At 36.9% G+C, this 25,262-nt stretch overlaps 1 protein-coding gene across 1 annotated transcript in view; it reads left to right on the forward strand.

Moving 5' to 3' along the window:
- Positions 1–25,262, forward strand: part of Kcnh5 (potassium voltage-gated channel subfamily H member 5) — a 337,490-nt gene that overhangs the window by 37,847 nt on the left and 274,381 nt on the right. The window contains exons 3-4 of the mRNA XM_074067833.1: positions 11,487–11,593; positions 16,806–16,934. Coding sequence (XP_073923934.1) covers positions 11,487–11,593; positions 16,806–16,934 — 236 coding nt within the window. The remainder of the gene's footprint in view (positions 1–11,486; positions 11,594–16,805; positions 16,935–25,262) is intronic.

Genomic DNA, 25,262 nt, shown 5'->3' on the forward strand with positions numbered 1-25,262 from the left:
TTTTCCCATTTCTTTACTTTCAGTCTTTGTGTGTCCTTACTAGTGAAGCAAGGGTTTCGTAGGCAGCATTTTGTTCAGTCTTGCTTTCATCGTATGTTCTCCCTCATATGTGGACATTAGATCAAGGGCAAACACAACAAGGGGATTGGACTATGAGCACATGATAAAAGCTAGAGCACACAAGGAAGGGGTGAGAATAGGTAAGACACCTAAAAAACTAGCTAGCATTTGTTGCCCTTAACGCAGAGAAACTAAAGCAGATACCTTAAAGCAACTGAGGCCAATAGGCAAAGGGGAACAGGTACTAGAGAAAAGGTTAGATCAAAAAGAATTAACCTAGAAGGTAACACCCACGCACAGGAAATCAATGTGAGTCAATGCCCTGTATAGCTATCCTTATCTCAACCAGCAAAAACCCTTGTTCCTTCCTATTATTGCTTATACTCTCTCTACAACAAAATTAGAAATAAGGGCAAAATAGTTTCTGCTGGGTATTGGGGGGGAGAGGGAGGGGGCGGAGTGGGTGGTAAGGGAGGGGGTGGGGGCAGGGGGGAGAAATGACCCAAGCCTTGTATGCACATATGAATAATAAAAGAAAAATGAAAAAAAAAAATGTTACAAAATGTAAAAAAAAAAAATAAAAAAATAAAATAAAATTAGTTCAGCCAATCTGTGTCTTTGTTAGGGAATTAAGTTCATTTATATTCAAGGTTATTATTGATGTATTACAGACTTACTTGTATCATTTTAAAATTTTCTGTTCACTTTTAATGACATTTATTCTATTCTTCCTTTTTTGCCTTTTTTTTTTTTTGGTTTAATGGTTATTCTTTACTGATGAGATTTTTTTTCTTTTCTCTTTTGTGTAACTGTTTTTTTATAGTGGGTTTTTATACTTTCATATGTTTTCATGATAGTAGTTATCTTTATTTCATTTACAGTTGTAGACTCCCTTATTTTGTAAGGCTGGTCTGATAGTGAAGACTTTCTACAGTTTTGTTTCTCCTGGAAAGTCTTTAGTTCTCCTTCATAGCTTTTCTTTGCTTTCCCTCCTTTCCTCCTCTCTCTCTCCCTCCCTCCCTTCCTTCCTTTTTTGACAAAACTGAGGGGTTAAAGTCAGGGCTTTGAGCTAGCTATGCAGTCCTTCTATCATTTGAGCCATGCCCCCAGTCCTTTTTGCTTTGGTTAGTTTTGAGATAAGGTCTTTTTCATGACCCTCCTATTTATGCTTCCCATGTGGCTAGGATGACTGGCACATGACACCATTCCCAGCTTTTATTGGTTGAGATCAGGTCTCACAAACTTTTTGCTCAGGCTGACCTTGAAACATGCTCCTCCTGATTTTCATCTCCTTAGTAGTTAGTAGGGTTAGAAGCTTTAGCCAGAATCAGTTCGAGTTGTAGTACACTTGTACATGGAAGCAATGCTAGGAATCTCTCTGTATAGCTATCCTTATCTCAACCAGCAAAAATGCTTTGTCTTTCTTATTATTGCTTATGTCTACTCTTCAACAAAATTGGAGAAAAGGACAGAACATGTTCTGCCTGGAAGAGGGGGTGGAGAGGGAGGGGGCAGTGGAGAGGAAGGGGGTAGGGGGAGGAAAATGGCCCAAACAATGTAAAAAAGAGAAGCTTGAGCCAGCATGTTGGTTGCTACATATTTTCTTCAGAACTTTGAATATGTTATTACATTCCCTTCTATTTTGTAATTTTCCCAAGATTAGAGAAGTTTTCAGCTATTTCATTGGGTATATTTTCTATGCCTTTCCCTTTCTTTTCTGAAATCCCTACAATTTGAACATTTGTTCACTTAATTATGTCTTGAGTCTTGGAGACATTCTTCATTGTTTTCGTTTTTCTTTTATTTCTTTACTTATTCTGCATAAGTAAAAGATCTCCCTTCAAGTTCAGAAATTCTTTCTTCTGCTTGATGTAGCCTATTCTTGAAGCTCTCACTCATATCTTTTATTTGACTTATTGAATTCTTCAGTTCCAAGATTTCTGTTTGGTTCTTTTTCATGATATCTCTCTTTGTTGAGTTTTCTTTATGCATTTCAGGAATTGTTTTCCCAATTCCATTGACTTATTTGTCTGTATTCTCTTGTATCTCACTGAATTTCCTTAGAATCATTCTTTTGATTTTTTTGTCCAGGCACTTTTATCAATTTCCTTTTCTTTGGAGTTTGATGTTAGAGAGACATTGTGTTCCTTTGGGGGCATCATGTTACCTTTCCTTTTCATACTCCTTGTGTCCTTGTGTTGCTATTTGAACATCTGGTGGATCAGTTGTTTCCACCAGTTTTATATGGTGGCTTTCATAGTAAAAGACTTTCTCCTGATGATATGTCTTGTCCTGTCAGTTTGGTAGGCTATATGAGCTTTGGTTCCAGTTGGGCACTGTAGTATGGCATCCATTTAACTTCTCCAGCTGTAATCGATGATTTGAGTACAGTGTAAATGGTTGCAGGGTGGGAAAGCTCATTCTCTCTGCAAGTTGTGTCGGGGTATGGATATCCTATCCGCTTAGGGGGTGTTTGTGGTGCACATGTCAGTGGGGATGGTGCCCACTATAGTGGGCCCAGGCAGGTGTGGTGCCATGCACAGGTATGACAGGAATGTTTGTCAATTTCTATGAGTTACATTGGGGCAGAGCTCCTTCAATGGGGTCCTGGGCTATGTGGCAGTGGGGACAGGGCACCTGTGTGATGCAGAGTATATCTGTCAGTCCCCAGAGGCCATATGAAGGTGGAGTCATCCCAGCAGCCTGGGAGGGTGAGTTACACAGTCCAGTGGGGGCAGAGGAAGGCTAGGGTTGGTTTCAAAATAGTGATGTTCATTAACGGCCTAGGCAGGGAAGGGTGTTTCATCAATCGAGTCCTGCTATGGGGCAGTACAATGGTGTGGTCTTCCTGGAAGCTCTCCAGCTGGGATTGTGGCCTATGAGGGATGCAGGATTCCCTAGCAGCAGAAAATTCATGTGTCCATGGTGCCAGTGTGGGCTGTTGGGGCTATTTACCTTTTCTTTGTGATGGGAGAACTTCCCCAGGATCACACTGTTCTGAACTGGTGCAATGGAGCAGTCCATATAAGGCCTTATTCTTTTCTTTACAGGCCATGTAGAGTCTGTATATTTCACAACATCCCCATTTCATCTGCACAGTATTCACATTCTCTCTTAGGAACATTTTATCATTGTTACTCTGTTTTTGTTCTCTCTCTCTCTCTTTCTCTCTCTCTGTGTAAAATTTTGATTGTTCTGTCACCTTTAAATATTTTTGTCAAAACATTAAAACTCTCTTATTGTTGATTATAAATACAGGGAAGTAAAACTAATATTTGTTTAGTATACTGTGGTTTAGAATATTAGAAATATTGAGAATGAAATTCTCTTATTTTTGTATAAAATTGCCAGAAGTCATTTGAACAATAATTGCTTCTTGGAATTTTTTTATTCATTTATTCATATGTGCATACATTATTTGGGCCATTTCTCCCCCCATCTTCTGCCTCCTCCCTCCCCCACCCCCTCACTTCCAGGCAGAATCTGTTCTGCCCTTATCTCTAATTTTGTTGAAGAGAACGTATAAGCAATAACAAAAAAGACAAAGTGTTTTTGCTAGTTGAGATAAAGATAGTTATACAGAGAGATTCCTAGCATTGCTTCCATGTACAAATGTGTTACAACCCAAGTTGATTCACCTCTAACCGACCTTTTCACTAGTTCTTGATCTCCTTCTCATATTGACCTCTGTCACTTTAAGGTTTCTGTATTAATTCCTCTGCAGTGGGGACATCAAATACTAACATGTTTTGGGTTACTTACCTATCCCCATACTTCCCGTGTGTGCTCTCCCCTTGTCATGTGACCCAGGTCCAACAACATTGCTGTATTTGTCCTAGATCTAAAGTCTGCATATGAGGGAGAACAAATGATTTTTGGTCTTCTGAGCCTGGCTAACCTCACTCAGATGATGGTCTCCAGTTCCACCCATTTACTTGTGAATAATAAAATTTCATTCTTCTTCATGGCTGAGTAGAATTCCATTGTGTTTCTTAATCCATTCGTCAGTAGTGGGCCGTCTTGGCTGTTTCCATAACTTGGCTATTGTGAATAGTGCTGCAATAAACATGGGTGTGCAGGTGCCTCTGGAGTAACCTGTGTCACATTCCTTTGGGTATATCCCCAGGAGTGGGATTGCTGGATGATATGGAGGATCTATATTTAGATTTTTAAGAAGCATCCAAATTTTTTTCCAGAGTGGTTGTTTGCATTCCCACCAGCAGTGTACGAGGATTCCTTATTCCCCACATCCTCACCAACACCTGTTGTTAGTGGAGTTTTTAATGATGGCTATTCTAACAGGGATGAGGTGGAATCTTAGTGTGGTTTTGATTTGCATTTTCTTTATGGCTAGAGATGGTGAGCATTTTTTCATGTGTTTTTTAAGCCACTTGAATTTCTTCTTTTGAGAAAGTTCTACTTAGTTCAGTTGCCCATTTCTCTATTGGTTCATTGATTTTGGGGAGAGTTTAGTTTTTTAAGTTCCCTGTATATTCTGGTTATCAGTCCTTTGTCTGATTTACAGCTGGCAAATATTTTCTCTCACTCTGTGGGTGGTCTCTTTAGTTTAGAGACCATTTCTTTTGTTGTGCATAAGCTTTTTAAGTTTATGAAGTCCCATTTGTCAATCCTTTCTCTTAGTTGCTGAGCTGCTGGGGTTCTATGGAGGAAGTCCTTGCCTATACCTATTAGTTCCAGAGTGTTACCTGCTCCTTCCTGTACAAACTTCAGAGTTTCAGGTCTGATATTAAGGCCCTTCATCCACTTCTAGTTGATACTAGTACAGGGTGATAAACATGGATCTAGTTTCAGTTTTCTGCAGGCAGATAACCACTTTTCTCAGCAACATTTGTTGAAGAGGCTGTCTATTCTCCATCACATATTTTTGGCACCTTTGTCAAAAATAAGGTGGGCATAGCTGTGTGGCTTCATATCTGGGTCCTCTATTCTGTTCCACTGGTCTTCATGTCTGTTTTTGTGCCAGTACCATGCTGTTTTTATTGTTATTGCTTTGTAATATAGTTTGAAGTCGGGTATTGTGATACCTCCAGCATTGCTCTTTTTGCTGAGTATTGCCTTGGCTATTTGTGGTCTCTTGTGTTTCCAAATGAAATTTAGGGTAGATTTTTCAATCTCTGTGATGAATGTCATTGGGATTTTGATGGGAATTGCATTAAACATGTAGATTGATTTTGGTAGTATAGCCATTTTTACTATATTGATTCTACCAATCCATGAGCATGGGAGATCTCTCCACCTTTTATAGTCTTCCTCAATCTCTTCAGTGGTTTGTAGTTCTCCTTGTAGAGGTCATTCACATCCTTTGTTAAGTTTACTTCTAGGTATTTGATTTTTTTTTTGAGGTTACTGTAAATGGAATTGTTTCCATATATTCTTTCTCAGTTTGTTTGTTATTGGTGTATAGAAAAGCTAATGATTTTTGTTAAGTTAATTTTGTATCCTGCCACTCTGGCTTTAGCTGTTTATGGTGCCTAGGAGTTTTTGGGTAGAGTTTTTTTGGGTTTTTAAGGTATAGGATCATATCATCTGCAAATAGGGATATTTTGGCAGTTTCTTTACCTATTTGTATTCCTTTTATTTCTTCTTCTTGCCTAATTGCTCTGGCTAGGAATTCCAGTACTATGTTGAATAGGAGTGGGGATAGTGGGCACCTTTGTCTCATTCCTGATTTTAGGGGAAATGGTTTCAGTTTTTCACTATTAAGTGTGCTGTTAGCTATAGGTTTGTCATATATAGCCTTTATAATGTTGAAGTATTTTCCTTCTATTCCTAGTTTTCTTAGAGCTTTTCTCATGAAGTCATGGTGGATCTTACTGAAGGCTTTTTCTGTATCTATTGAGATGATCAACAGTTGCTTCTGTTAATGTGCTGTATTACATTTATAGATTTTGTATGTTGAACAACCCCTGCATCTCTGGGATGAAGCTGACTTGGTGAATGATCTTTCTGATGTGTTGTTGGATTCAGTTTGCCATAAATTTATTAAGTATTTTTGCATAGCTATTCATTAAGGAGATTGGCCTATAGTTCTTCTTTTTGGATGTGTCTTTCTCTGGTTTTGGGATGAATGTAATACTGGCTTCATGAAATGAGTTAGGTAGTGTTCCTTCCCTTTCTATTTCATGGAACAGTTTAAGGAGGGTTGGTATTAGTTCTTCTTTAAAGGTCTGATAGAATTCAGCAGAGAATCCATCAGGTCCTGGACTTTTCTTTTTAGGGAGACTCTTTAGTGCTTCTTCAATTTCATCTTGAGTTATAGATCTATTCAGGTGATTATTATCCTCTTGGTTCAGTTTGGATGCTCATAAGTATCTAGAAATCTGTCCATTTCTTCAAGATTTTGAAATTTATTAGAATATAGGTTCTCAAAGTAGTCTCTGATGATTTCCTGGATTTTTGTGACGTTTGTTGTTATATCCCCTTTGCATTTCTGATTTTACTGATTGATTCTTTTCTGTCCTCATTTTAGTCAGGTTTTCTAGAGGTCTGTCAATCTTATTTATTTTTTTTCAAGGAACCAACTTTTGTTTGGTTGATTCTTTGTATGGTGTTTTTGGTCTCTCATTAATTTTGGCCTTATTTTTATTATTTCTCTCCTTTTGCTTCTTTCGGGTTTTGCTTGTTCTTGTTTCTCTAGGAGTTTGAGATGTACAATTAGGTCGTTTATTTGAAAACTTTTTGTCCTTTTAATATATGCAGTCATGGCTATAAACTTGCCTCTCTGGACTGCTTTTGCTGTGTCCCATAGGTTCCGGTATGTTGTGTTTTCATTGTCATTAACTTCCAGGAACCTTTTAATTTCCTCCTTTATTTCATTGATGACCCACTGATCATTGAGGAATGTGTTGTTCAGCTTCCAACTGTACATGTTTTTTACTGTTGTTTTTGTTGTTGAGTTCTAGTTTTAATGCACTGTGGTCAGATAGAATGCATGGTATTATTTCTATTTTCTTATATTTGCTGAAGCTTGCTTTGGGTCCTAAGATATGATCAGTTTTGGAGAAGATTCCATGGGCTGCTGAGAAGAATGTGTATTGTGCCAAAGCTGGGTGAAATATTCTGTAGACATTGGCTAGCTCCTTTTGATCTATGGTGTGATTTAGATCTAGGATTTCTTTATTGATTTTTTGTTTGGATGATCTATCTATTGGTGATATCAGGGTATTAAAGTCTCCAACTACCACTGTGTTGGAGTTTACATATGCTTTTAGGTCCTTCAGAGTATGCTTGATGAAATTGGGTGTGTTGATGTTGGGTGCATATAGGTTAGTTGTTATTTCCTTTTGGTGTATTTCCCTCTTTATTAGAATGGAATGTCCTTCTTTATCTTGCTTGATCAATGTAGGTTTGAAGTCCACTTTTTCTGAGATAAGTATTGCTACACCTGTCTATTTTTGGGGGCCATTGTCTTGATAAATCTTCTTCTAGCCTTTCACCCTAACTGGTGCTTGTTTCTGTTGATGAGATGGGTGTCCTGTAAGCAACAGATTGTTGGATCTTCCTTTTTCATCCATTTTGCCAAACGGTGTCTTTTGATGGGGAAATTAAGTCTGTTAACATTCAGTGTTAGTATTGATAGGTATGTGATGATTCCTGTCATTTAGTTGTCTCCGTTTAAGGGTTTGATGTGTGCAGCTGAATCAATGCTGCTCTCTACTTTCTTGCCTTTTCTTCTCCTGTGGTTTGGTACTGCCTGTCCTTTCATGGTTTTGTTTGCTTTCATTTTCTCTGTCAAGGATTCTTTGAAGAATCTTTGCAGTGGTGACTTGGTGGTCATATATTGCTTTAGCTTCTGCTTATCGTGGAAGACTTTTATTGCTCCATTTATTTTGAGGGATAGTTTTACTGGGTAGTGTTACCTAAGGTTGAAGTTATTTTCATTCAGTGGCCAGAATACCTTGCTGCATTCTCTACTTGATTTTTAGGTTTCCATTGAGACATTTGCTGTGATTTTGATGGGTTTACCTTTGTGTGTTATTTCTTTTTTCTCTCTTACAGCCTTCAATATTCTTTCTCTATTCTCTGTACTTGTTGTTTTAATGATAGTATGTTGTGGGGGTCATTCTATTTTGGTCAAGTCTGTTTGGTGTCGTGGAGGCTTCCTGTACCTGAATGGGCATAGCTTTCTCTAGATTTGGGAAGTTTTCTGTTATTCTTTTGTTGAGTATATTACGAATTCCTTTTCCTTGCACCTCTTCTCCTTCTTCAATGCCCATGATTCTCAGATTTGGTCTTTTTATGGAGTTGCTGAGTTCTTGCATATTCCTTTCACAGGTTTTGAGTTGTTTGAGTAATAGTTCTTCAGTTTTTCCTTTAATTTCCATTTTATCTTCAAGTTCTGAGATTCTGTCTTCTGCTTGTTGTAGTCTGTTGTAGTGGCCCTCCATTGTGTTTTATATTTCTGTTTCATTTTTTTTTCTGAGGGTTTCCATATCATGGGTCACTTCTTGTTTAATATTGTCAACTTTCATCCTGTATTCATTTATTATTAATTATTATTATTACTATTTATGGTGTTCTATGTTTCATTTTGGTATTTATTTGGGGCTCCTATGACTTCAATTACTTGCTTTTGTGTCTTCTCATATTTGTTATTTTTGTTGTCTTGGAATGTCTTGAGTGTCTTCTGTGTGTTTTGGTTGACAGTGTCTAGTAACATCTCCATGAAATTCTCAGTGATTTTTTGCAGGATTTCTTCTTTCCGGGTGTTTTTGTGGGCTTCATTGGGTTCCTTCGGATAGTCTATCTTTGTTTTGTTGGGGTCTGGAACTGGGTATCCATTTTCTTCATTTCCCTCTGAATCCTGTACTAATTTATTTTGGGGGGAAGAATGGTTTCCATCCCTTTTTTGTCTTCCATCATTCCACTTCGTGCTGTTTTTGTCCCTGTTCTGTGTGTAATTTAGTATTAGATAACTTACAATAGTAAAAGTAATGAGACCCAGAAAGAAAGAGAAAGAAGAAAAAGAAAGAAAAAAAATAGAGAACCAAAGAAATCAACAGGGAGAGATGGTGTACTAACCAACAGTGAATAAGACAAGCACTTAGAGAGAAAGAGAAAAAAGCAAAAAGCAAAAAAATGTGAGGTTTGGGAAAAATGAAGTTTCAGTCTTAGTAGTTCTGGTGTTACTCCTTCAGCATCCAGTCCTAGTGTTGGTATTTAAGTAGTGTCTCTGTTGTAGTCTTGCCAGTTGTTTGGTCAGGAAATTAGCTTTGTGAACTGCTATCTGCCCTATTTCAGGCAGTGGCTCATCTGCCACCTACTGTCAGCCATCTACTTTTGCAGGCTTTGTCTACAAAGTGGAGAGCAGCTCCTTGCTCCTCCCCACTTCTGTGGTGCACTCAAAGCACCCTGCCACCTCTGCTGCATGTCCTTTTCAGTTCCTTGTTTATTACTCAGTTTTCTTTTTTTCGTGGGGTGGGGGTCGGTCTGTCCAGGAGGGTGTGTTGGTTTATCCCAGGGTTGGGTGAGGGAGTACCGCATGCCACTTACTTGCTCACCTGTTGGTCTGTGTCTCCCAAGCAGGTTTGGAACTGGCATCTGGTGGCATGGGAGCTCTCCTGGTTTCTCAGTGTAATGTGGTGTGGAGAAGCTTTGTGTGGGCTGGAGGTTCAGGGTGTTGGAGTTTTGCTTATTCTTGGTGGTTTTTTCCTCCAAGTGTGTGGCTCCAGAGTCTCAGCAAGATTTTTGATTTATGGATCTCACACTGCTTCCTCCCTCTAGTCGCCATCTTGGATCCTTGTACTATTATAAAAGAGCATTTTTTAAATCTCTGAGAAAATTGCCATATTTCTTTCTAAGTTTGAATTAACTTCAAATATTTTATCTTTTCACTTTCACTGCTGTGAAGTATCTACTGGAACTCTGTTTACTTCTTCTGGGCAACCTTCACCCTTTCATCACAACCACTTTCTTCATTTATGTTGAGTTTCCTTCACTAAGTTCCTCTGGCTGTGCATCTGTCTCTCAGTTGGCTCAGCAACATTCCCATGATCTTTAATTTCTTCTGTAACTTCATTTATGTTCAATTTAAATTTCCTTTCCAACATGATCACTTTTCATTTCTTTGGTGGACTTTAATCTTTTCTGGCTAATTCCTGCTTCTTATTATCCATTTTTGTAAAAAGCCATGCGAATTATTACTGAGAAATAAGAAGGCAATGCAAGTACATGCTACGCTGTTTGTGGGAACCAAAAAATGAATGCATAGTTACCAGTACTGACAAGTTTTGAAAGAAGGGTTGTGACTGGTCACTGCTCATGATGTGTGTCTGTTAATTACAATGGTACCCCTTATCCTTGGGGATTATATTCCAAGACCACCAGCAGGTTCCTGAAATAATACATAGTACCAAGCATTAGTATGCTATGTTTACATCTATGCACATCTATGCATGATAATGCTTAATTTATAAATCAGATATATTACTTTCAATGACAATAACTTTAATAATAACAGAACAATTATAGAACATATTGCAGTAAAAGTTATATGAATGTGGTCTCCCTCTTTCAAAAAAATCTTTCTGTACTTCCACTTTTTTACTTAATGGAAATGCCTTATGACTTCTCTTGGGCATGTCTGAACTGCTAGAGTCATTATTGTTTGGGGACATGGTTAAGTAAAATAAGGGGTACCAGAATACAAACGCTGAAAAACTGCAGCAGTTGATTTGTTAACTTAGATGGTTAGTGAGTGACTGTGTGGTATATAGAGTATGTGGTTAATATATAGAGCACAAGTATCCTTGACAAAGGGATAGCTCATGTCCTGGGTGGGATGGGAAGGGATGGTATGAGATTTCATCATGCTACTCACATGGCATACAAATATAAATTTATGACTGGTTTATTCTGGAATTTGTCATTTAATATTTTTGGATCATGATTGTCAATGGATAACTGAAACCAGAGAAAGTGGAACAATGGATGGGGTGTGTGTGACTATACTAGTGACTTATATACTGTATACCTAGCAATAAAGTTTGTACTTCTCATAGCTAACATACTGTGGCACTTGAAATTTGAACTGTATGTTGTGTAATACACAACTGTGTGTTGTTATTTAGCCAAACCATGGTAATAGAAATTTGTGCATATAGGAACTGTGTAAAGCAGGAACTGCCCCCCCAAAATAATGTCCAAGGCTAATTGTTAGCAAGAAGCTTATCAATCATAAAAACATGGTTTAACATTTTACTATCTATACATATCCTATAACAACATGTTGTAAATCTCTAATGTATGCAAATAAATAAAATTTATTTAAGTAATGATTCATCTATTTTAATTCATTGTGTGGGATGACCATTTTATTTGTATGCACTTAAAGATAACTATATGAGTTTATGTAGCAGTTTAAAAGCAACACAAAGCTGAAATTAATTGCTGTTTCTCTTTTCCAGTTTTATGTATGGGGAACTGACTGACAAGAAGACCATTGAGAAAGTCAGGCAGACTTTTGACAACTACGAGTCAAACTGCTTTGAAGTTCTTCTGTACAAAAAAAATAGTAGGTATATCTGTTATCAATAAGGTGACCTAACTTTTTCTTAATGTTATATTTTGGTAAATTATAGTTGAGCTACAATGTAGAGTATGTAAAATTTCATTATTCCTCTTGGTAGGGGGAGGAGTTCCCAGTGAAATTAATAAATGATTCTACCTATGGAAGAAAAATGTGGTGCATTTTATTTTAAATTGTCAAATTACAGTTGTACATACTTATGGGTACAAAATGATGTTATGATCTATAAATATAATTTGGAATATTTAAATTAAGCAAATTCACGTATCTGTTACCTCAACTACTCATCTTTTGTTGTGAGAACATTTGAAATTCATTCTTAGCAGTTGTGATGTGCACATTACATTATTATAACTATATTTACTATTCTGTGCACTAGATCTCATAAACATTTCTCTTGTGTAACTGAGACTTTGTGCCATTTGACCATCCTTTCCTCATTTTGCCTAACCCCCCAGGTTCTAGTAACCACCATTTTGCTTTTTAGCGTCTATGAGCTTGATTGTTTAAAATTCCACTAAAGAATAAGAAGATATGGCATTTGTCTTTCTGTGCCTGTGTTATTTCACTTAACATAATGTTCTATTCCATCCATGCTGTTGCAAGTAACAGAATTTCCTTCTTTTTTTGTTTTTTTTCTTTTATAAATGGCACAAGATTTGAAGAATTTCCTCCTTTCAAAGACTTGAATTACATACAGTATTCCATTTTCTTCATGAATTCATTTGTTTATAGACAAATTTGGCTTGATTCTATCATTGGCTTTTTAGTGAATTGTGCTGCAGTGAACATGGGGGTACTGGCATCTCTTTGGTACACTAACTTCAAATCTTTTGTGCAAATATCCAGAAGTGGGGCTGCTGAATTGTATGGTAGTTGTGTTTTAAAATTTTCTTAGGAAACTCCATATAGTTTTCCACAGTGGCTCTACTAATTTGCATTCACACCAATAGTGTGCAAGGTTTTCCTTTTCATCGCATCCTTGCTAACATTTAACTTTTATCTTTTTGATCCACCATTCTGATATGTGGGATTGTGACATTTATTGTGGTTTTAATTTGCATTTCCCTAGTGATTAGTAATCTTCAGTATTTTTTGTGTTCACGTTGGTCATTTGTTATGTTTTCAGTTTAGAAATTTCTGTTCAGATCCTTTTGACTATTTTTTGATTGTGCTGTTTTCTCTCTATAAAATACTTTGAGCTTCTTATTAACCCCTTATCAAATGTATGTCTTGTAAGGATTTTCTCCCAATCTATAGGTTGCCTCTAAATGTGACTTTTTGTATGTCAGCCAGGACAATATTTTGTAATTAACACTCATAATGATAAACATCTTATATGACAATAACCAAAAATGACCAAAATTTATAAATTTCTTTTTATTGCTAAAGCACACACTTACCTTTCTACACAAACACAGGTGACAGAAGGTGAGTCTTTTCTAATATTCCCCTTTGCTACTTAGACTGTTTCTTTAGGATGATAGTGAGAGCACTCATTATAGGTCATTCAAGTCTAGTAAATTTGTATTGATTGTTGGGTGTGTTCTCTAGGATGAGATTTGTGCCTGGTCTATGGCTCAGTATATAATCACATAAAACCTTGTGTTATAGCCTTCAATCAGTGTTTGGAGGGGAAAAAAATCAACCAAACAAAACACCAAGGAGTATGTTCAATAATAGAGTCCCCTTTCTAATTTGCTTTCATTACATCAATCACCTGCTTTATCTCTTTTTATTGCCTTCTCAAATTGTCTTTTCTTTCTTGAAATCAACAGTCACTTCATAAGATCTGTCCACTTATTGCTTGTTAATGGTAAAGGACAGCAGAGTCCATTATTATTTTCAGTGGAATTTGATGGTCACTAAATTCTTCCCACGTTTGGGAAACATTCTAGCTTCAACAGGAAAACATTTGTCCCCTGTTCAGTGCTTATGTGATCTGGTGATGTGTAATTTATTCTTCCTATGTTTTTGAGCCATTGTTTTCTATGAAATATTTGGAATTAAAATTAGATTTTTCTTCTTTTTAATTTTTTTGGAGGTCCTGGAGTTTGAACTCAGGGCTTCATGCTTGCTGGACTAGCCTATAACTGTAGAGTTTTTCTTCTATAGTAATAGGCTAGCAAAGGGATAACAGCCACAGACATTGCCTTGCAGCAGTGCATTTGAAAATGGGAACAGTTATTTTTAGTGGTTTTACCTAAAGAATATATCGTCATCGTACCTTTGATTTTAGAATCAATGCCAAAAATATATCTCCATTTGAAGTCTTAGCCAAGTGACAGTTGGCTTGTCACATAGGAAACAACCCATTTTGAATGATCAGTTCTTCCTTTTGTAAGAGTAAAGACAGGTTATAGGTGCTTTCTGGTTCTTTCCCCTCCTCCCCCGTTCCACGCATCTATTGATAATTCATAGGAGACCCATCTCCCAAATCTCCTTCATTTTCATTTAAGCTTGTTAACCCTTAAGTGACATAGATATGTTTAGCAAATTATTTAAGAATACTTTGTATTACTAAGGTTATTCACTCTGACTTCTAAACACAATTAACAAATAATTGCCTGATTTTCAGACATCAAAGCCAAGTCTATATTTTCTAAGTCTCTCAACAATACCTCAGTATACCTCAGTAGAATTCTATATTGTTTATTTACTCTAAACAACATTAGTAATAACTTGATATTTTCATTCCTCAGATTCTCCTTCCTGTGTGGTTTAGATATTTTGCTTTATGTTAATGGACTGAAATTATGACCTGACCTTTATTCAGTCCTGTCTGGTTCTTTTCAGATAATTATCTGTATATGTGTAGATGTTTGCCTGCAGCTGGTAGGAAACATATCCCACAGCACTGGAAATCAAACTTGTATTGTGTCTGTGTACTATCTGCATTGAGTTTTACTTTTTTTTTTGCTTTAATATGAAGGATTGGTCTTATCTATGCATTATAATGAAATTTTAATATTTAAAAGCAGCTTAAAAAACCATATAAGCCATTTGCTGTAAACTTTTGAACATCAACTGAAAAAGTGTATTCTTGTGATTTTAAAAAGTATTTTATAGAAAAATTTGCATATCTGTAGGAAACTACTTTAGGAATATCTGAATGTCAAGCTCCCTCAACACTTCCATTAAGTAATTAGGTTAAACACCATTTTGGAAATGGGGGATATTGCAATATTTGATTTAATATGTGTCAGGATTGACATTTCCATTTGCATCCTCCATCCTTTAGGTCCAGTGTTCTTCATAACAGAGGGCCATCTGTACTGTGGGGAAATACAGAGCATCTCTGGGTGATGGCTTAAAATGGCTCCTTCTATGCACATAAAGGAGCTGTGACAACCAGGGCTCCTGTCAGTAACTAGTGCCAAAGCCCTGCCTGAGTGTCCAGTGGCAACAAAGCCCCTCTGCCTACCCCTCCCAGACTCCCATTCCCCTCAACCTCAAGTTCAGGATATAAAGGATATTTCATCAGCTACTTGGCAAATATTCAACCTTCTTTGGAAAGGCTTGAAAAGTTGAAAAAAATGTACCTTGATATCTGAAACAAGCAGCTTTTAAACAGTCCTGTCTCTGTCAGAGTTTGAAAAGTTGCTGTTTTCATAGGAAGGCATGAAATGTAACACTGCTTTTTCTGTTCAGATTTGTAACAGACCTTGGAAAATGACTTATTTTTAGTGCCCTTTCTCTTTGTTTATGACCCCTCTGCCTCGAGCTCACTGTGTTGGAACTGCCATAGGCCATGTCCACACTAGTGTCTAGGGCTGGTTGTCTGTAAAACTCTGCACATCATTCACAGTTTCTGGACATGCTGTGCAAAATAAGGAGCAGAAAACAAAGAACAAGCCTCTCTGGGAGATGATGTGATTGTTTTCAAGGTCCATGCATCCTGCAGTCCTTTTGCAAAAGGCCCTGTCCTTTCATAGGCCTGCTGGGGCTACAAAAGATATGGTGGCAGGAACTGAATATTCTGACTCATTGAACCTAGTATTGAGCCATCTCATCTTGCCTAAATGGCAGTGCCACCTGTGGCATTAGGGTGACATATTTTTTGATATGGATATAAACTGCTTCTTATTTGGTTTTCATTGAAACCACTAAGAGGTTATCAATTTCCACCTACAGAATATTAGTAGCTGCACATTCTAATCTCCAAATATGAAACCTGACAAAGACCTGTTATGACTTTAAGATAGAATAGTCAGAGGGGCTTCATTGCACTATGGGTTGGTAAAAATGGGATCTTTTTGATTCTGATGGAACATTTCTTCAGTGTTTTGTCACTTGATGGATAATTATTCCCTTTAAGTCATTTGTTGTGCAAATGACTTTTATTTATTTATTATTTGCTGCATGGCGGTTCCTAATTTCTCTAAATCCTCAACTTTGAATGCTCTGAACCCCTCTTCCCTCTAGAGTCTGCAGTAACCCTACTTTGAAGGATGTAGCAGCAGAGTCCGGCTTGAGCTTTGAGTGATGGAGGAAGGAAGCAGTGGGTGATGAAAGCACCTGAGATTCTCAAGGGCAATGAATACATTTTATTTTTTTCCTTTAAGGTTACCTCAAAGGTTTCAGGTATAGCTCTGTATACATCAGGTGTCAAATGTTGTTAATATCCTCTCAAATGTGAGGACACAGTCAAAGCCATAGAGGTATCATATAAATCTAGCTGACTGATGAGAGCCTTGGGAAAGAAGCAGCATTTCAGATGTCCCTCTAGGAGCAACACTTACCAGAGCATCAGGTACTGCGATTAATTGGAAACACTTGTCAAAGTGACAAGACTAAGAGAAGCATGTAGGAGTGATAACACTTGATAAGACTACCAAAAGCAAGCTAGGGAGAGAGCAGTTAAGGCTTAGGGACCCAGATCCAAAGGTGATGCTGGCATTGTTTCAGTAGCAAGACTGCCTTTGCGTGCCTGTGTTGTGAAGTGACACTCTGTACTTTACTTTAGAATTTTCATGTTTTGGGTTGAAAAACTTGTCTGTTAAATTTGCACAACTGGTAGTTGATACAAAAAATAAAGATTTTTTTTATTCTTTGCAGCAACAAAATTACTGTTGCTTTGGTGCTGATTCCTGGCACAGCAGTTGCCTGCTGAAGGAAAAGGGAAGGCAGGAGAGCAAACCATTCCTGTGGTGTGTGACACTCTGCTGTACTTTCTCTCCCCCTCTCTCTACTACAGGAACCCCTGTTTGGTTTTACATGCAAATTGCACCAATAAGGAATGAGCATGAGAAGGTGGTCTTGTTCCTGTGTACATTCAAGGATATTACATTGTTCAAACAGCCAATAGAGGATGATTCAACAAAAGGTAATTTTTAAAAGGATTACTACACTTAAAAATTAGGTTGTAATTGAGCACCAGTGACTCGTGTCTCTAATCCTAGTTACTCAGGAGGCAGATATCAGGAGGATCATAGTTCAAAGCCAGCATATCGTTCATGAAACCCTATCTTGGAAATACTCAATAGAAAAAAGGGCTGGTGGAATGGCATAAGTGGTAGAGTGCCTGTCTCACAAGCAAGAAGCCCCGTGTTTAAACCCCATTACCACCACCAAAAAGAGTAAATTGCCCCTTAACTATCTCTATCTTGTTTTGGCCAACTCCACTGGTTGAACTGGAAAATAAGATTTTTAGTATGTGGTCCTTCTTTTGCTTTATATTCATAATAGTAATTGTGCAGAGTCAGTTTTATTCAGTTATGTTGTCTGAATGGAATTAGCATGGCAGCTCAAAGTTGAAATATTAGTTGGTTAACTAGAATTATAGTAGAAGAAGTAGAGATAGGACATCAGAAGGAAATTCTACAGACCATTTTAAATTTAGAATCAGTATAATTGGAGTTCACCCTGCACTACAATGAATTTTAGAAACAAGAGAGTATACAGCCTGTGGGACAGGTTAGGTAAAGTCCTGCTATATCTCTGTTTTGATAAGTTGATGGAGTTTTATTGAATTGATTAGAGTTTTATTAGTTGACCTTTCCAGTTTACTTATCAGCTTTTATTTATTCAGTTATTGCATATTCTCTTGAGCAGATGTTGCTAGATTATATAAAGTATAATTTTGCCCTCAAGAGAGAAGCTGGCAAAATGCAAACTTCCCAACTGGATTCTTAATGAGTATAATATCCAGAGAGGCTGCTATAGAAACCTATAGTGCATGTGCTTTTACCTCTTTTCTATGTAATTTATTCCCAATTTATTCTCTCTAATTATGTTTAAATTAGAAACTGGTATCATATAAATGAAGCATTTCAAATACCCTTAGAAATAGCTTTTACAAAATGTTATTTTTATAATCTCTTAGGAGATTAAAAATGAAATGTCTTCCTCTTTGCATTTGGCAAACATTGTCTTTTCTTACTTATTTTAAAAAACTGGCAAAGAAGCATTAAGCTTTCCAACTGTAATCAGAATTATAGGAAAAAGCCACATTAGTTTATTCTTTGTATACAAGTTCACATATGTAATATATCTGCTCAGTGTCAAATTATAAAAGGAAAAATTTTACAATATGACAGCTATTCAAAGTATAACATAGAAAAATTGATGTGTAAATGTTTCTGAAAATGGGGAGTGTGTGAAATCATCTCTTGGAAGATCAAACAAAGCACTCAGTTTGGGGCCTACAGTACTTAGACACAGGTTCCTCTGCCTTTACACATACACTCAATGCTTTGAATGTTTAGGATTAGTGCAAATACTGTTTTTAATAAAGTAGTCTTCTAATAGTTTTCAGAAGTTTTTGTTGTTGCTTTTGAAATGGAATCTTGCTGTGCTGTCCATGCTGGTCTGGAACTCCTGGGTGCAAATCATTCCTCTGCTTCAGCCTCCCTGGTAACTGAGACTACAGCATATGCTACTGTGTTGACTCTAATAGTATTAAGGCTTAATGCTCATTGTTTGTTTGAAAATTTGTGGCTTTAAAATTTCATCTGAATGCCAGAGGCATATTTTCCTCAACCTTCTATAGAGCATTCACTAGTAGATCACATTGTGGGCCAAAGACCACACTTTGACAAGTTTAAAAGAAAAGAAGTCTTAGAAAGTATGTTCTCAGATCACAATAGAATTAAATTATAAATCAATAACAGAAAGATAACTGGAAAATTCTCAAATATTTGCAAATTAAACAACGCATTTATAAATAATCCATGAGTCAAAGAAGTGATAAATTAGAAAAATATTTTGAACAAAATGGCAGTTCAATTGCTCAAATTTGTGAGATGTGGTAAAAGTAGGATTTAGAAGGAAATATATAACATGAAATATACATATTAGAAAAGAAGAAAGCTATAAAAACATCAACTTAAGCTTCCACCTTAGGAAACTAAGAGAAGAAGAGCATTTAAAAACCAAAACAAACTAAAGACAAGAAATTATAAAACTTAGAGCAGAAATCAGTGACAACTTTAGAGAAAAATCACCCAAACCCACATCTAGCCTTTTCTTTGAAAAGATCATTAAGGTTGATAAATCTCTAGCTAGGCTAACCAAGAAAAAAAGAAGAAGATACAAATTACCGGTAGCAGAAATTAATGAAGGTTCATCACTACTCATTGTATGGACATTAAAGCACAGCAAAAGATTACTATGAACCTCCCTGTGTTCATCTTGGCAATTTGTAGAAAAGGGACCAATTCTTTGAAGCTCACAACCCTACCAAAACTCACTCAAGAAGAAATAGGTAAGTTCAATTACCCTAGATTTATTAAAAATTTGATCAATATGCATGAATTCCCAAAACCAATAAAATAAAAATAATAAGTGTGGACAGTTTCATCCATAAATTCTATGAAACATTTAGGGAAGAAATAATACCAGTTCTTCAAGTGTCTTCCAGAAAATAGAAGCAGAGGGAGGTCTCCTCTATGAGGCCATTACTCTCCTCATACCAAAATCAGAAAAATGATACTATAAGAAAAGGAAATTATAGATCAACATTTTTCATGAATAATATAAAAATCTTCAACAAATATTGAACCCAAGAATGTACAAAAAATTACACATAACAAGTGAGATTTAACACAGATAGGCAAGATTTGTTCTACAGTCAAAATCAAATGCTGTAATCCATACCAGCAGGCCAGTGGAGAAAAATTATAGGATCATATCAGTTGCCATTGAATAAGCATTTGATAAGCAACTTGCACTCATGATAGAAATTCTCAGAAGTGGAAATACAGTGTAAGGTCCACAAGTTGATAAGGAACAACTGTGAGAAACCTACCACTCATAGTGGACTATATTTTCACGAAATTTATTGTAAACAAAAGATAAATGGTGGATATGTGATTTGTGAATTAACATACTCTTTTTTCTTTCTTATTGTTGTTCTGGGTAGGGTTACATTGTAACATTTACAAAGGTTCTTACAGTGTATCATATATATCATACTTGACTTCATCCCCTCCTCTGCTCTCCTTCATCTCTCCTCCCCCATTCTTGGAACAGTTTCAATAGGTATCATTTTTTTGCATTTACATACATATGTATTCATTATTTGCACCATATTCATCCTCTCACCCCTTTCCCTGCCACCTCCCCTCTCCCACTGGTGTCAACCTCCCCCCCAAGTCTGTTCCACCCTCCTGTTCTCCAGTTTTGTAGAAGAAAAAAACATAAAAAGATAAAAATGACGTTTTTGCCTGTTTGAGATAAAGATAGCTACAAAGAGACTTTCCTTGTGTTGTTTCCATGCACATATGTGTTACAACCCCAATTGGTTCATCTCTTCAGTCCTCTTCACTCCTCTCTAGTCCACTTTTCATGGTGGCCCCCTGCCTGTTTAAGATTTCTATATTCATTCCTGTACTGTGAGCACATCAACCTCACTCAAGTTTTTAGTTTCCTTCCCTTGCCCTATCCCTCTGTGTGCCCTATCCCGTAGTGTGACCCATGTCCCATAATATTGCTACATTTATTTTAGGTTTGTAATTCGCATATAAGGAAGAACATGTGATTTTTGGCCTTCTGAGTCTGACTAACTTTACTTAAGATGATGTTCTACAGTTCCATCCATTTATCTGCAGATGACAAAATTTCATTCCTCTTTGTGTGACCTAACATATTCTTCAAATGAATTTTGTTGCCTTCCCAAGTGAGTGACACCCAGCCTTAGTGAAAAGCTTTTGTCACACTCCTTGCTCCTAAAAAATGTATTTGTATAAGATGCCTATTACTTTCTCCTATTTCATGACACAGTTGAAATTGGCCATGGAAAGTAAGCATTTCTCCATTTTGACTTGCTGAACCTCAGTGGTGGAGTCTGTAATAATGTAGTTAGGGAAGTGAAAGTTGTCAGCATTTTACAATGAATTTGGGGAAAGGGCGCTGCTTTTGAGGGGTTGACTTTTATTTATGAAATCAATGCCTCTCCATTCATCTGCCCCACCTTCATCTCTCTGCTTTCTCACATCAGAGTCACAGAGAACTTTGTAAAGCATAGTCTCTTGAATGAATTATTCACCTTTATTATGAAAATAATTCTTGAATAAGTCCCAGACAATCAGACCACTTGATTTTCAAACTATAAGCTCCATAGACTTATAAATTAAAATTTATAGAGAAAATCACAGATCCTGAAAAACATTAGTGTAAAATATTTCTCTCCAGTGCCAGAATTATTAGAAGGACCTGTTTTTAAAATGATGTTTATTTTGAGACTCCTTCACACCTTCCAGATATGTAATGGATTACTGAGAAAGTATTGCATAAAGTAGCTATGAATGGTTACGGGCTACTTTCTATTATCCACATGAGCTGTACATTGAATATGAAAAATTCAAAAGAAATAAAATATGTATACCATTAAGTCCTTGTCCTATGTCTATATCTTCGAAACCAGCACTTTAGAAGATTATGCTTTGAAATCTTGGCACAGTAATATATATTTCAACTTTTTAAATTCAGGTAAAAAGAGACCAAAGAACTTTTGAGAAATAACATATGAGATTTTATGATAACACTGTAGTACCAAAATGATTTGGGTCTAGAGCACTGAACCTGGAGGCAGCAAACTTGTATGTGATTCGGCCTTGGGCACCAGAGTATTTAACACAACTCTATAGAAAAAAACCTATAGGGGTTTTCCATAACCCTTATAGGAATATTTTACTCTCCTTATATTTCATTAGTCTATTACTTTCCAACCAACAATGTGATTGAGAACATGTGCCTAGAGTTACAAAACCCCTTCTCTCACAAGCCAATGGGCAAGACAGACCAACAAGTAATATATAGTGGAAGTTTTCATGGAATTGCTCCTGTTCTCTCTCACTCTCTCTCTTTGTTTCTTTTTGCGGTACTGAGGCTTGAACTCAGGGCGTACACCTTGAGCCACTCCACCAGTCCTTTTGTGTGTGTGTGTGTGTGTGTGTGTGTGTGTGTGTGTGTGTGTGTGTGTTAGGTATTTTTGAGATAGGATCTCGTGAGTTATTTGTCCAGTCTGGCTTTGAACCGTAATCCTCCTGAGTAGCTAGGATTACAGGCATGAGCTGCCACCACTCCTGTTCTTTTGGTTATTCAACTGAGACTAATGATAGTGAAGGGTGTGAGAAGGGAGGAGTGGGTGTGTAAACTGGTATCTGAGAGTGGAACAGTGAGTGGACAAGGGAGACACAGAAGTATTGCTAGGTGGAGTGAAGGTCCTCTTGAGGCTCATAGCCATACATTTCAATAGTGTGTGTGATCTTGATTCTGTGTTTTACTGTACCCCTGTTTAATCAAAGGGGCATAGATGCAGAATTAGGTGAAAAGCAGATTTATCCAAAGTTGGGATTTGACTGGGTAAGTAAAGTGAGAAGAGTCAAGGACCAGGGAATTGAGAGTGCTAGGCAGTAGTTGAATGTTTATGAAATTTTGAGGAAACAGATGATAAAAGTTCTGATAGTGTAAAGGAAACAGTGTGTTAGGATTCAGAGCAGACAGGTGAGTCTACCCATAGGCAAAGCCAGAATGTAATCCCTAAGCAAGGACTTTTTAACCTCCTCCTTTCTCTCCTTTTTCTTCTTCACTGGGAATTGGACCCAGGGCCTTGTGCTTAAGCTACAACTCCAGCTCTTTTTCTTTTGTTTTTGAGATGGTGTCTCATTAACTTTTGCCTGGGCTGGTTTCAAACTCGTTATCCTCCTGCCTCTGCCTTTCAAAGGGTCAGGATTATAGGCATGAACCATCATACCTGGCTCTTTTTATCTTCTTAAATGAGAAAGAAACAGTATGGAGCAAGGGTATGTGTTTTTTGAAGATTTGCCAATGTTGATTGGTTGGAGCTGGGATCCATCTCCTATCGTATTGGTATTTTTACTAAGAGACTCAACATATTGCTGAAAGACTTGGATAAATGGACTAATTCTGAGTTTTATTTCTGATCCTTATCTTGGATAGTAACTGTAGCATGTAATGGCTGGTAACTAATTTGTGTGCAACTCTTCTTTACAGTGAATCCTGTGATCACCAAAATTTATTCCAAATTGAGTTTTTTTTTTCCCCTTAAACTGAGAGGCAGTGGGTAATACCAATAGTACCTTTTAATTATGCCATAATGAGTGATAGCAAGGGGATATCCATTGAAGGGGATAGACTTTCCCTTCAATAGAACAGTAACTTTATATTCATTATTGCTCATTCCCATAATTCTGAAAATTAGTGTTATTATCTCTGTTTTGCTGATGAAGGGGCTGACACTCGGCATCTGCCTGATTTCAAATCCTGTGTTCTCTTGTTACACCATGTTGCCTCATCCTTTGCAGTGGAAATTTATTTTGGGGACATAGCTACCTTAATTCCCTGTTCTCCTTTGTCCCTATAAAACCTAAGCATAGGTTATGAGACTCATTCTGATACAGCTGTACTGTTTTGAATCAAAGAATTTATTGCTAATAATTCAAGGGGGAAAAGTATTCTTGTTATCTGTTGCTCAGATAATCAGTCAATGGTGTCTGATACATTATTTATAATAATTTAAAGGGGGAAAGTTCCAGCCAAGAAATCCATTCTGCTGATTATCCTTATGTGTTCTAAAATAGATGGTCCAAGCGTCTGCCCATTTATACGGGACACAGTATTTTGAAACAGATTCCAAAACTGCCAAGATAATTACAGTGTGAAATATAATATGCTAAATAGTTATGGCATCCTCTTTGCCAATAATTGAGATAAAAAATTCCTGTAGAATAAAAATAACAGAAAAAATAGTAACCTTCTTGTTGTGAAAGCCAATGGTTTTCTTTTGAGAGGAAGTGACAGATGAAATATGAGTAATTACACCATGTAGTCTCTTTGGCCAAGAGTGTAATTGTTTACCTAAGCTGTTTTCTTATAGATTAGAATCTTGTGTTGCAGTCTAGTGGATTGATTTAACTGCCTTTGTGACTTCCATTTATTTTTAAGATTAGGCAGTCCATAACAAAGTGGTTAATTGCAACCCAATAGAGCTAAACTAATGTTTTATTAAGAAGGAGTTGGCATTCTGAGCTTTTAGAGGACAAATGTTCTGATAATGCCATGAACAACTTACAGAGCAAGTATTAGGCTTATCATATTCAGCTGTCTGTTCATATTACCCTGTATCGACCACATCTAAGTAACATCAGCAAACTGTGCTGAATAATCAGTCACACCAGTTAGGTTTCTATAAAGGTGAGATCAGTAAATGTATCACTGGGAAAAGTTAGAACTGCTGATGCATCTTCTCCTCTGACCTAGACAGTGTGGCTGTTCAACTTTTTCCAAGTTTGACTGTAAAATGGGGCTCCATGCAAGATCAAACAAACTCATTTAGCTAATAACACAGGCAATTCCAAATGTCTTCAAGAGCGCAAAGGGATAGGCATGAAGAAATCCAGTGTGGTGTTGTTAATGATAGTGAAAATCTAGAAACTACTTTAATGGGCATGAGCAGAACATAGGCAAGATCAGGAAGGAGCAAATACTTAATTCTCTGAGATGATGGAGAACAGGCAAGATTGAGGTGCTATTGTGGGTCAGAGTGGAGGTGGAGGGAAATTGAAGGCTGTTGTGTTTCTTGTGACTTCTGTGCTTTTTTTTTAATGAAGTTTTTAGGGTTTTGGTAGGAATGAGGAGAGAGGCATGGTATGACTATTTTGAGAAAAATGCTTATGTTAGAATTGAAGACTGGGAGAAGGTCCTGTTAGAATTCACAGAGCTTGTGTTTGAGTTTCCCATTGATTGAAATGTAAAAGAAAGCATTCCTTGGTTTCACACTGGTTCTCCAGAGTGGTTTGCATTTTGATAGTAAAACTCATAAATGATTACTCACTTTGATAATTGCCTTTGATGTCTCTAAGAAAGACTCCTTTTCAAATCTTCCACCTTAATTTCTCTCTTTCACTATATCTGAGTTAGTTCACTATTTACCACTTTCTTTCTTTCTTTTTCTGCTAACCATTCCCCAGTTTTTCTTTCTGAAAGCAGAATTATAATCCTTAATACCTCCAGGGTTCCTTCCCCAGCCTCCCCTACCACACCCTTGCCAAAGCTCTTCTTTTATGTTGTTTAACAGTTGAGCTGAGCATATTTTCTTTTTTATATTTTAACTTTAATTATACATAATGCAGATGCTGTGTTAATTTCTGTTTTAACTTTTTTTTTTTTTTTTTGGTGGTCCTGAGCTTTG

The sequence above is a fragment of the Castor canadensis genome, chromosome 3, assembly GCF_047511655.1.
Source record: "Castor canadensis chromosome 3, mCasCan1.hap1v2, whole genome shotgun sequence".
Classification (NCBI taxonomy): Eukaryota; Metazoa; Chordata; class Mammalia; order Rodentia; family Castoridae; genus Castor; species Castor canadensis.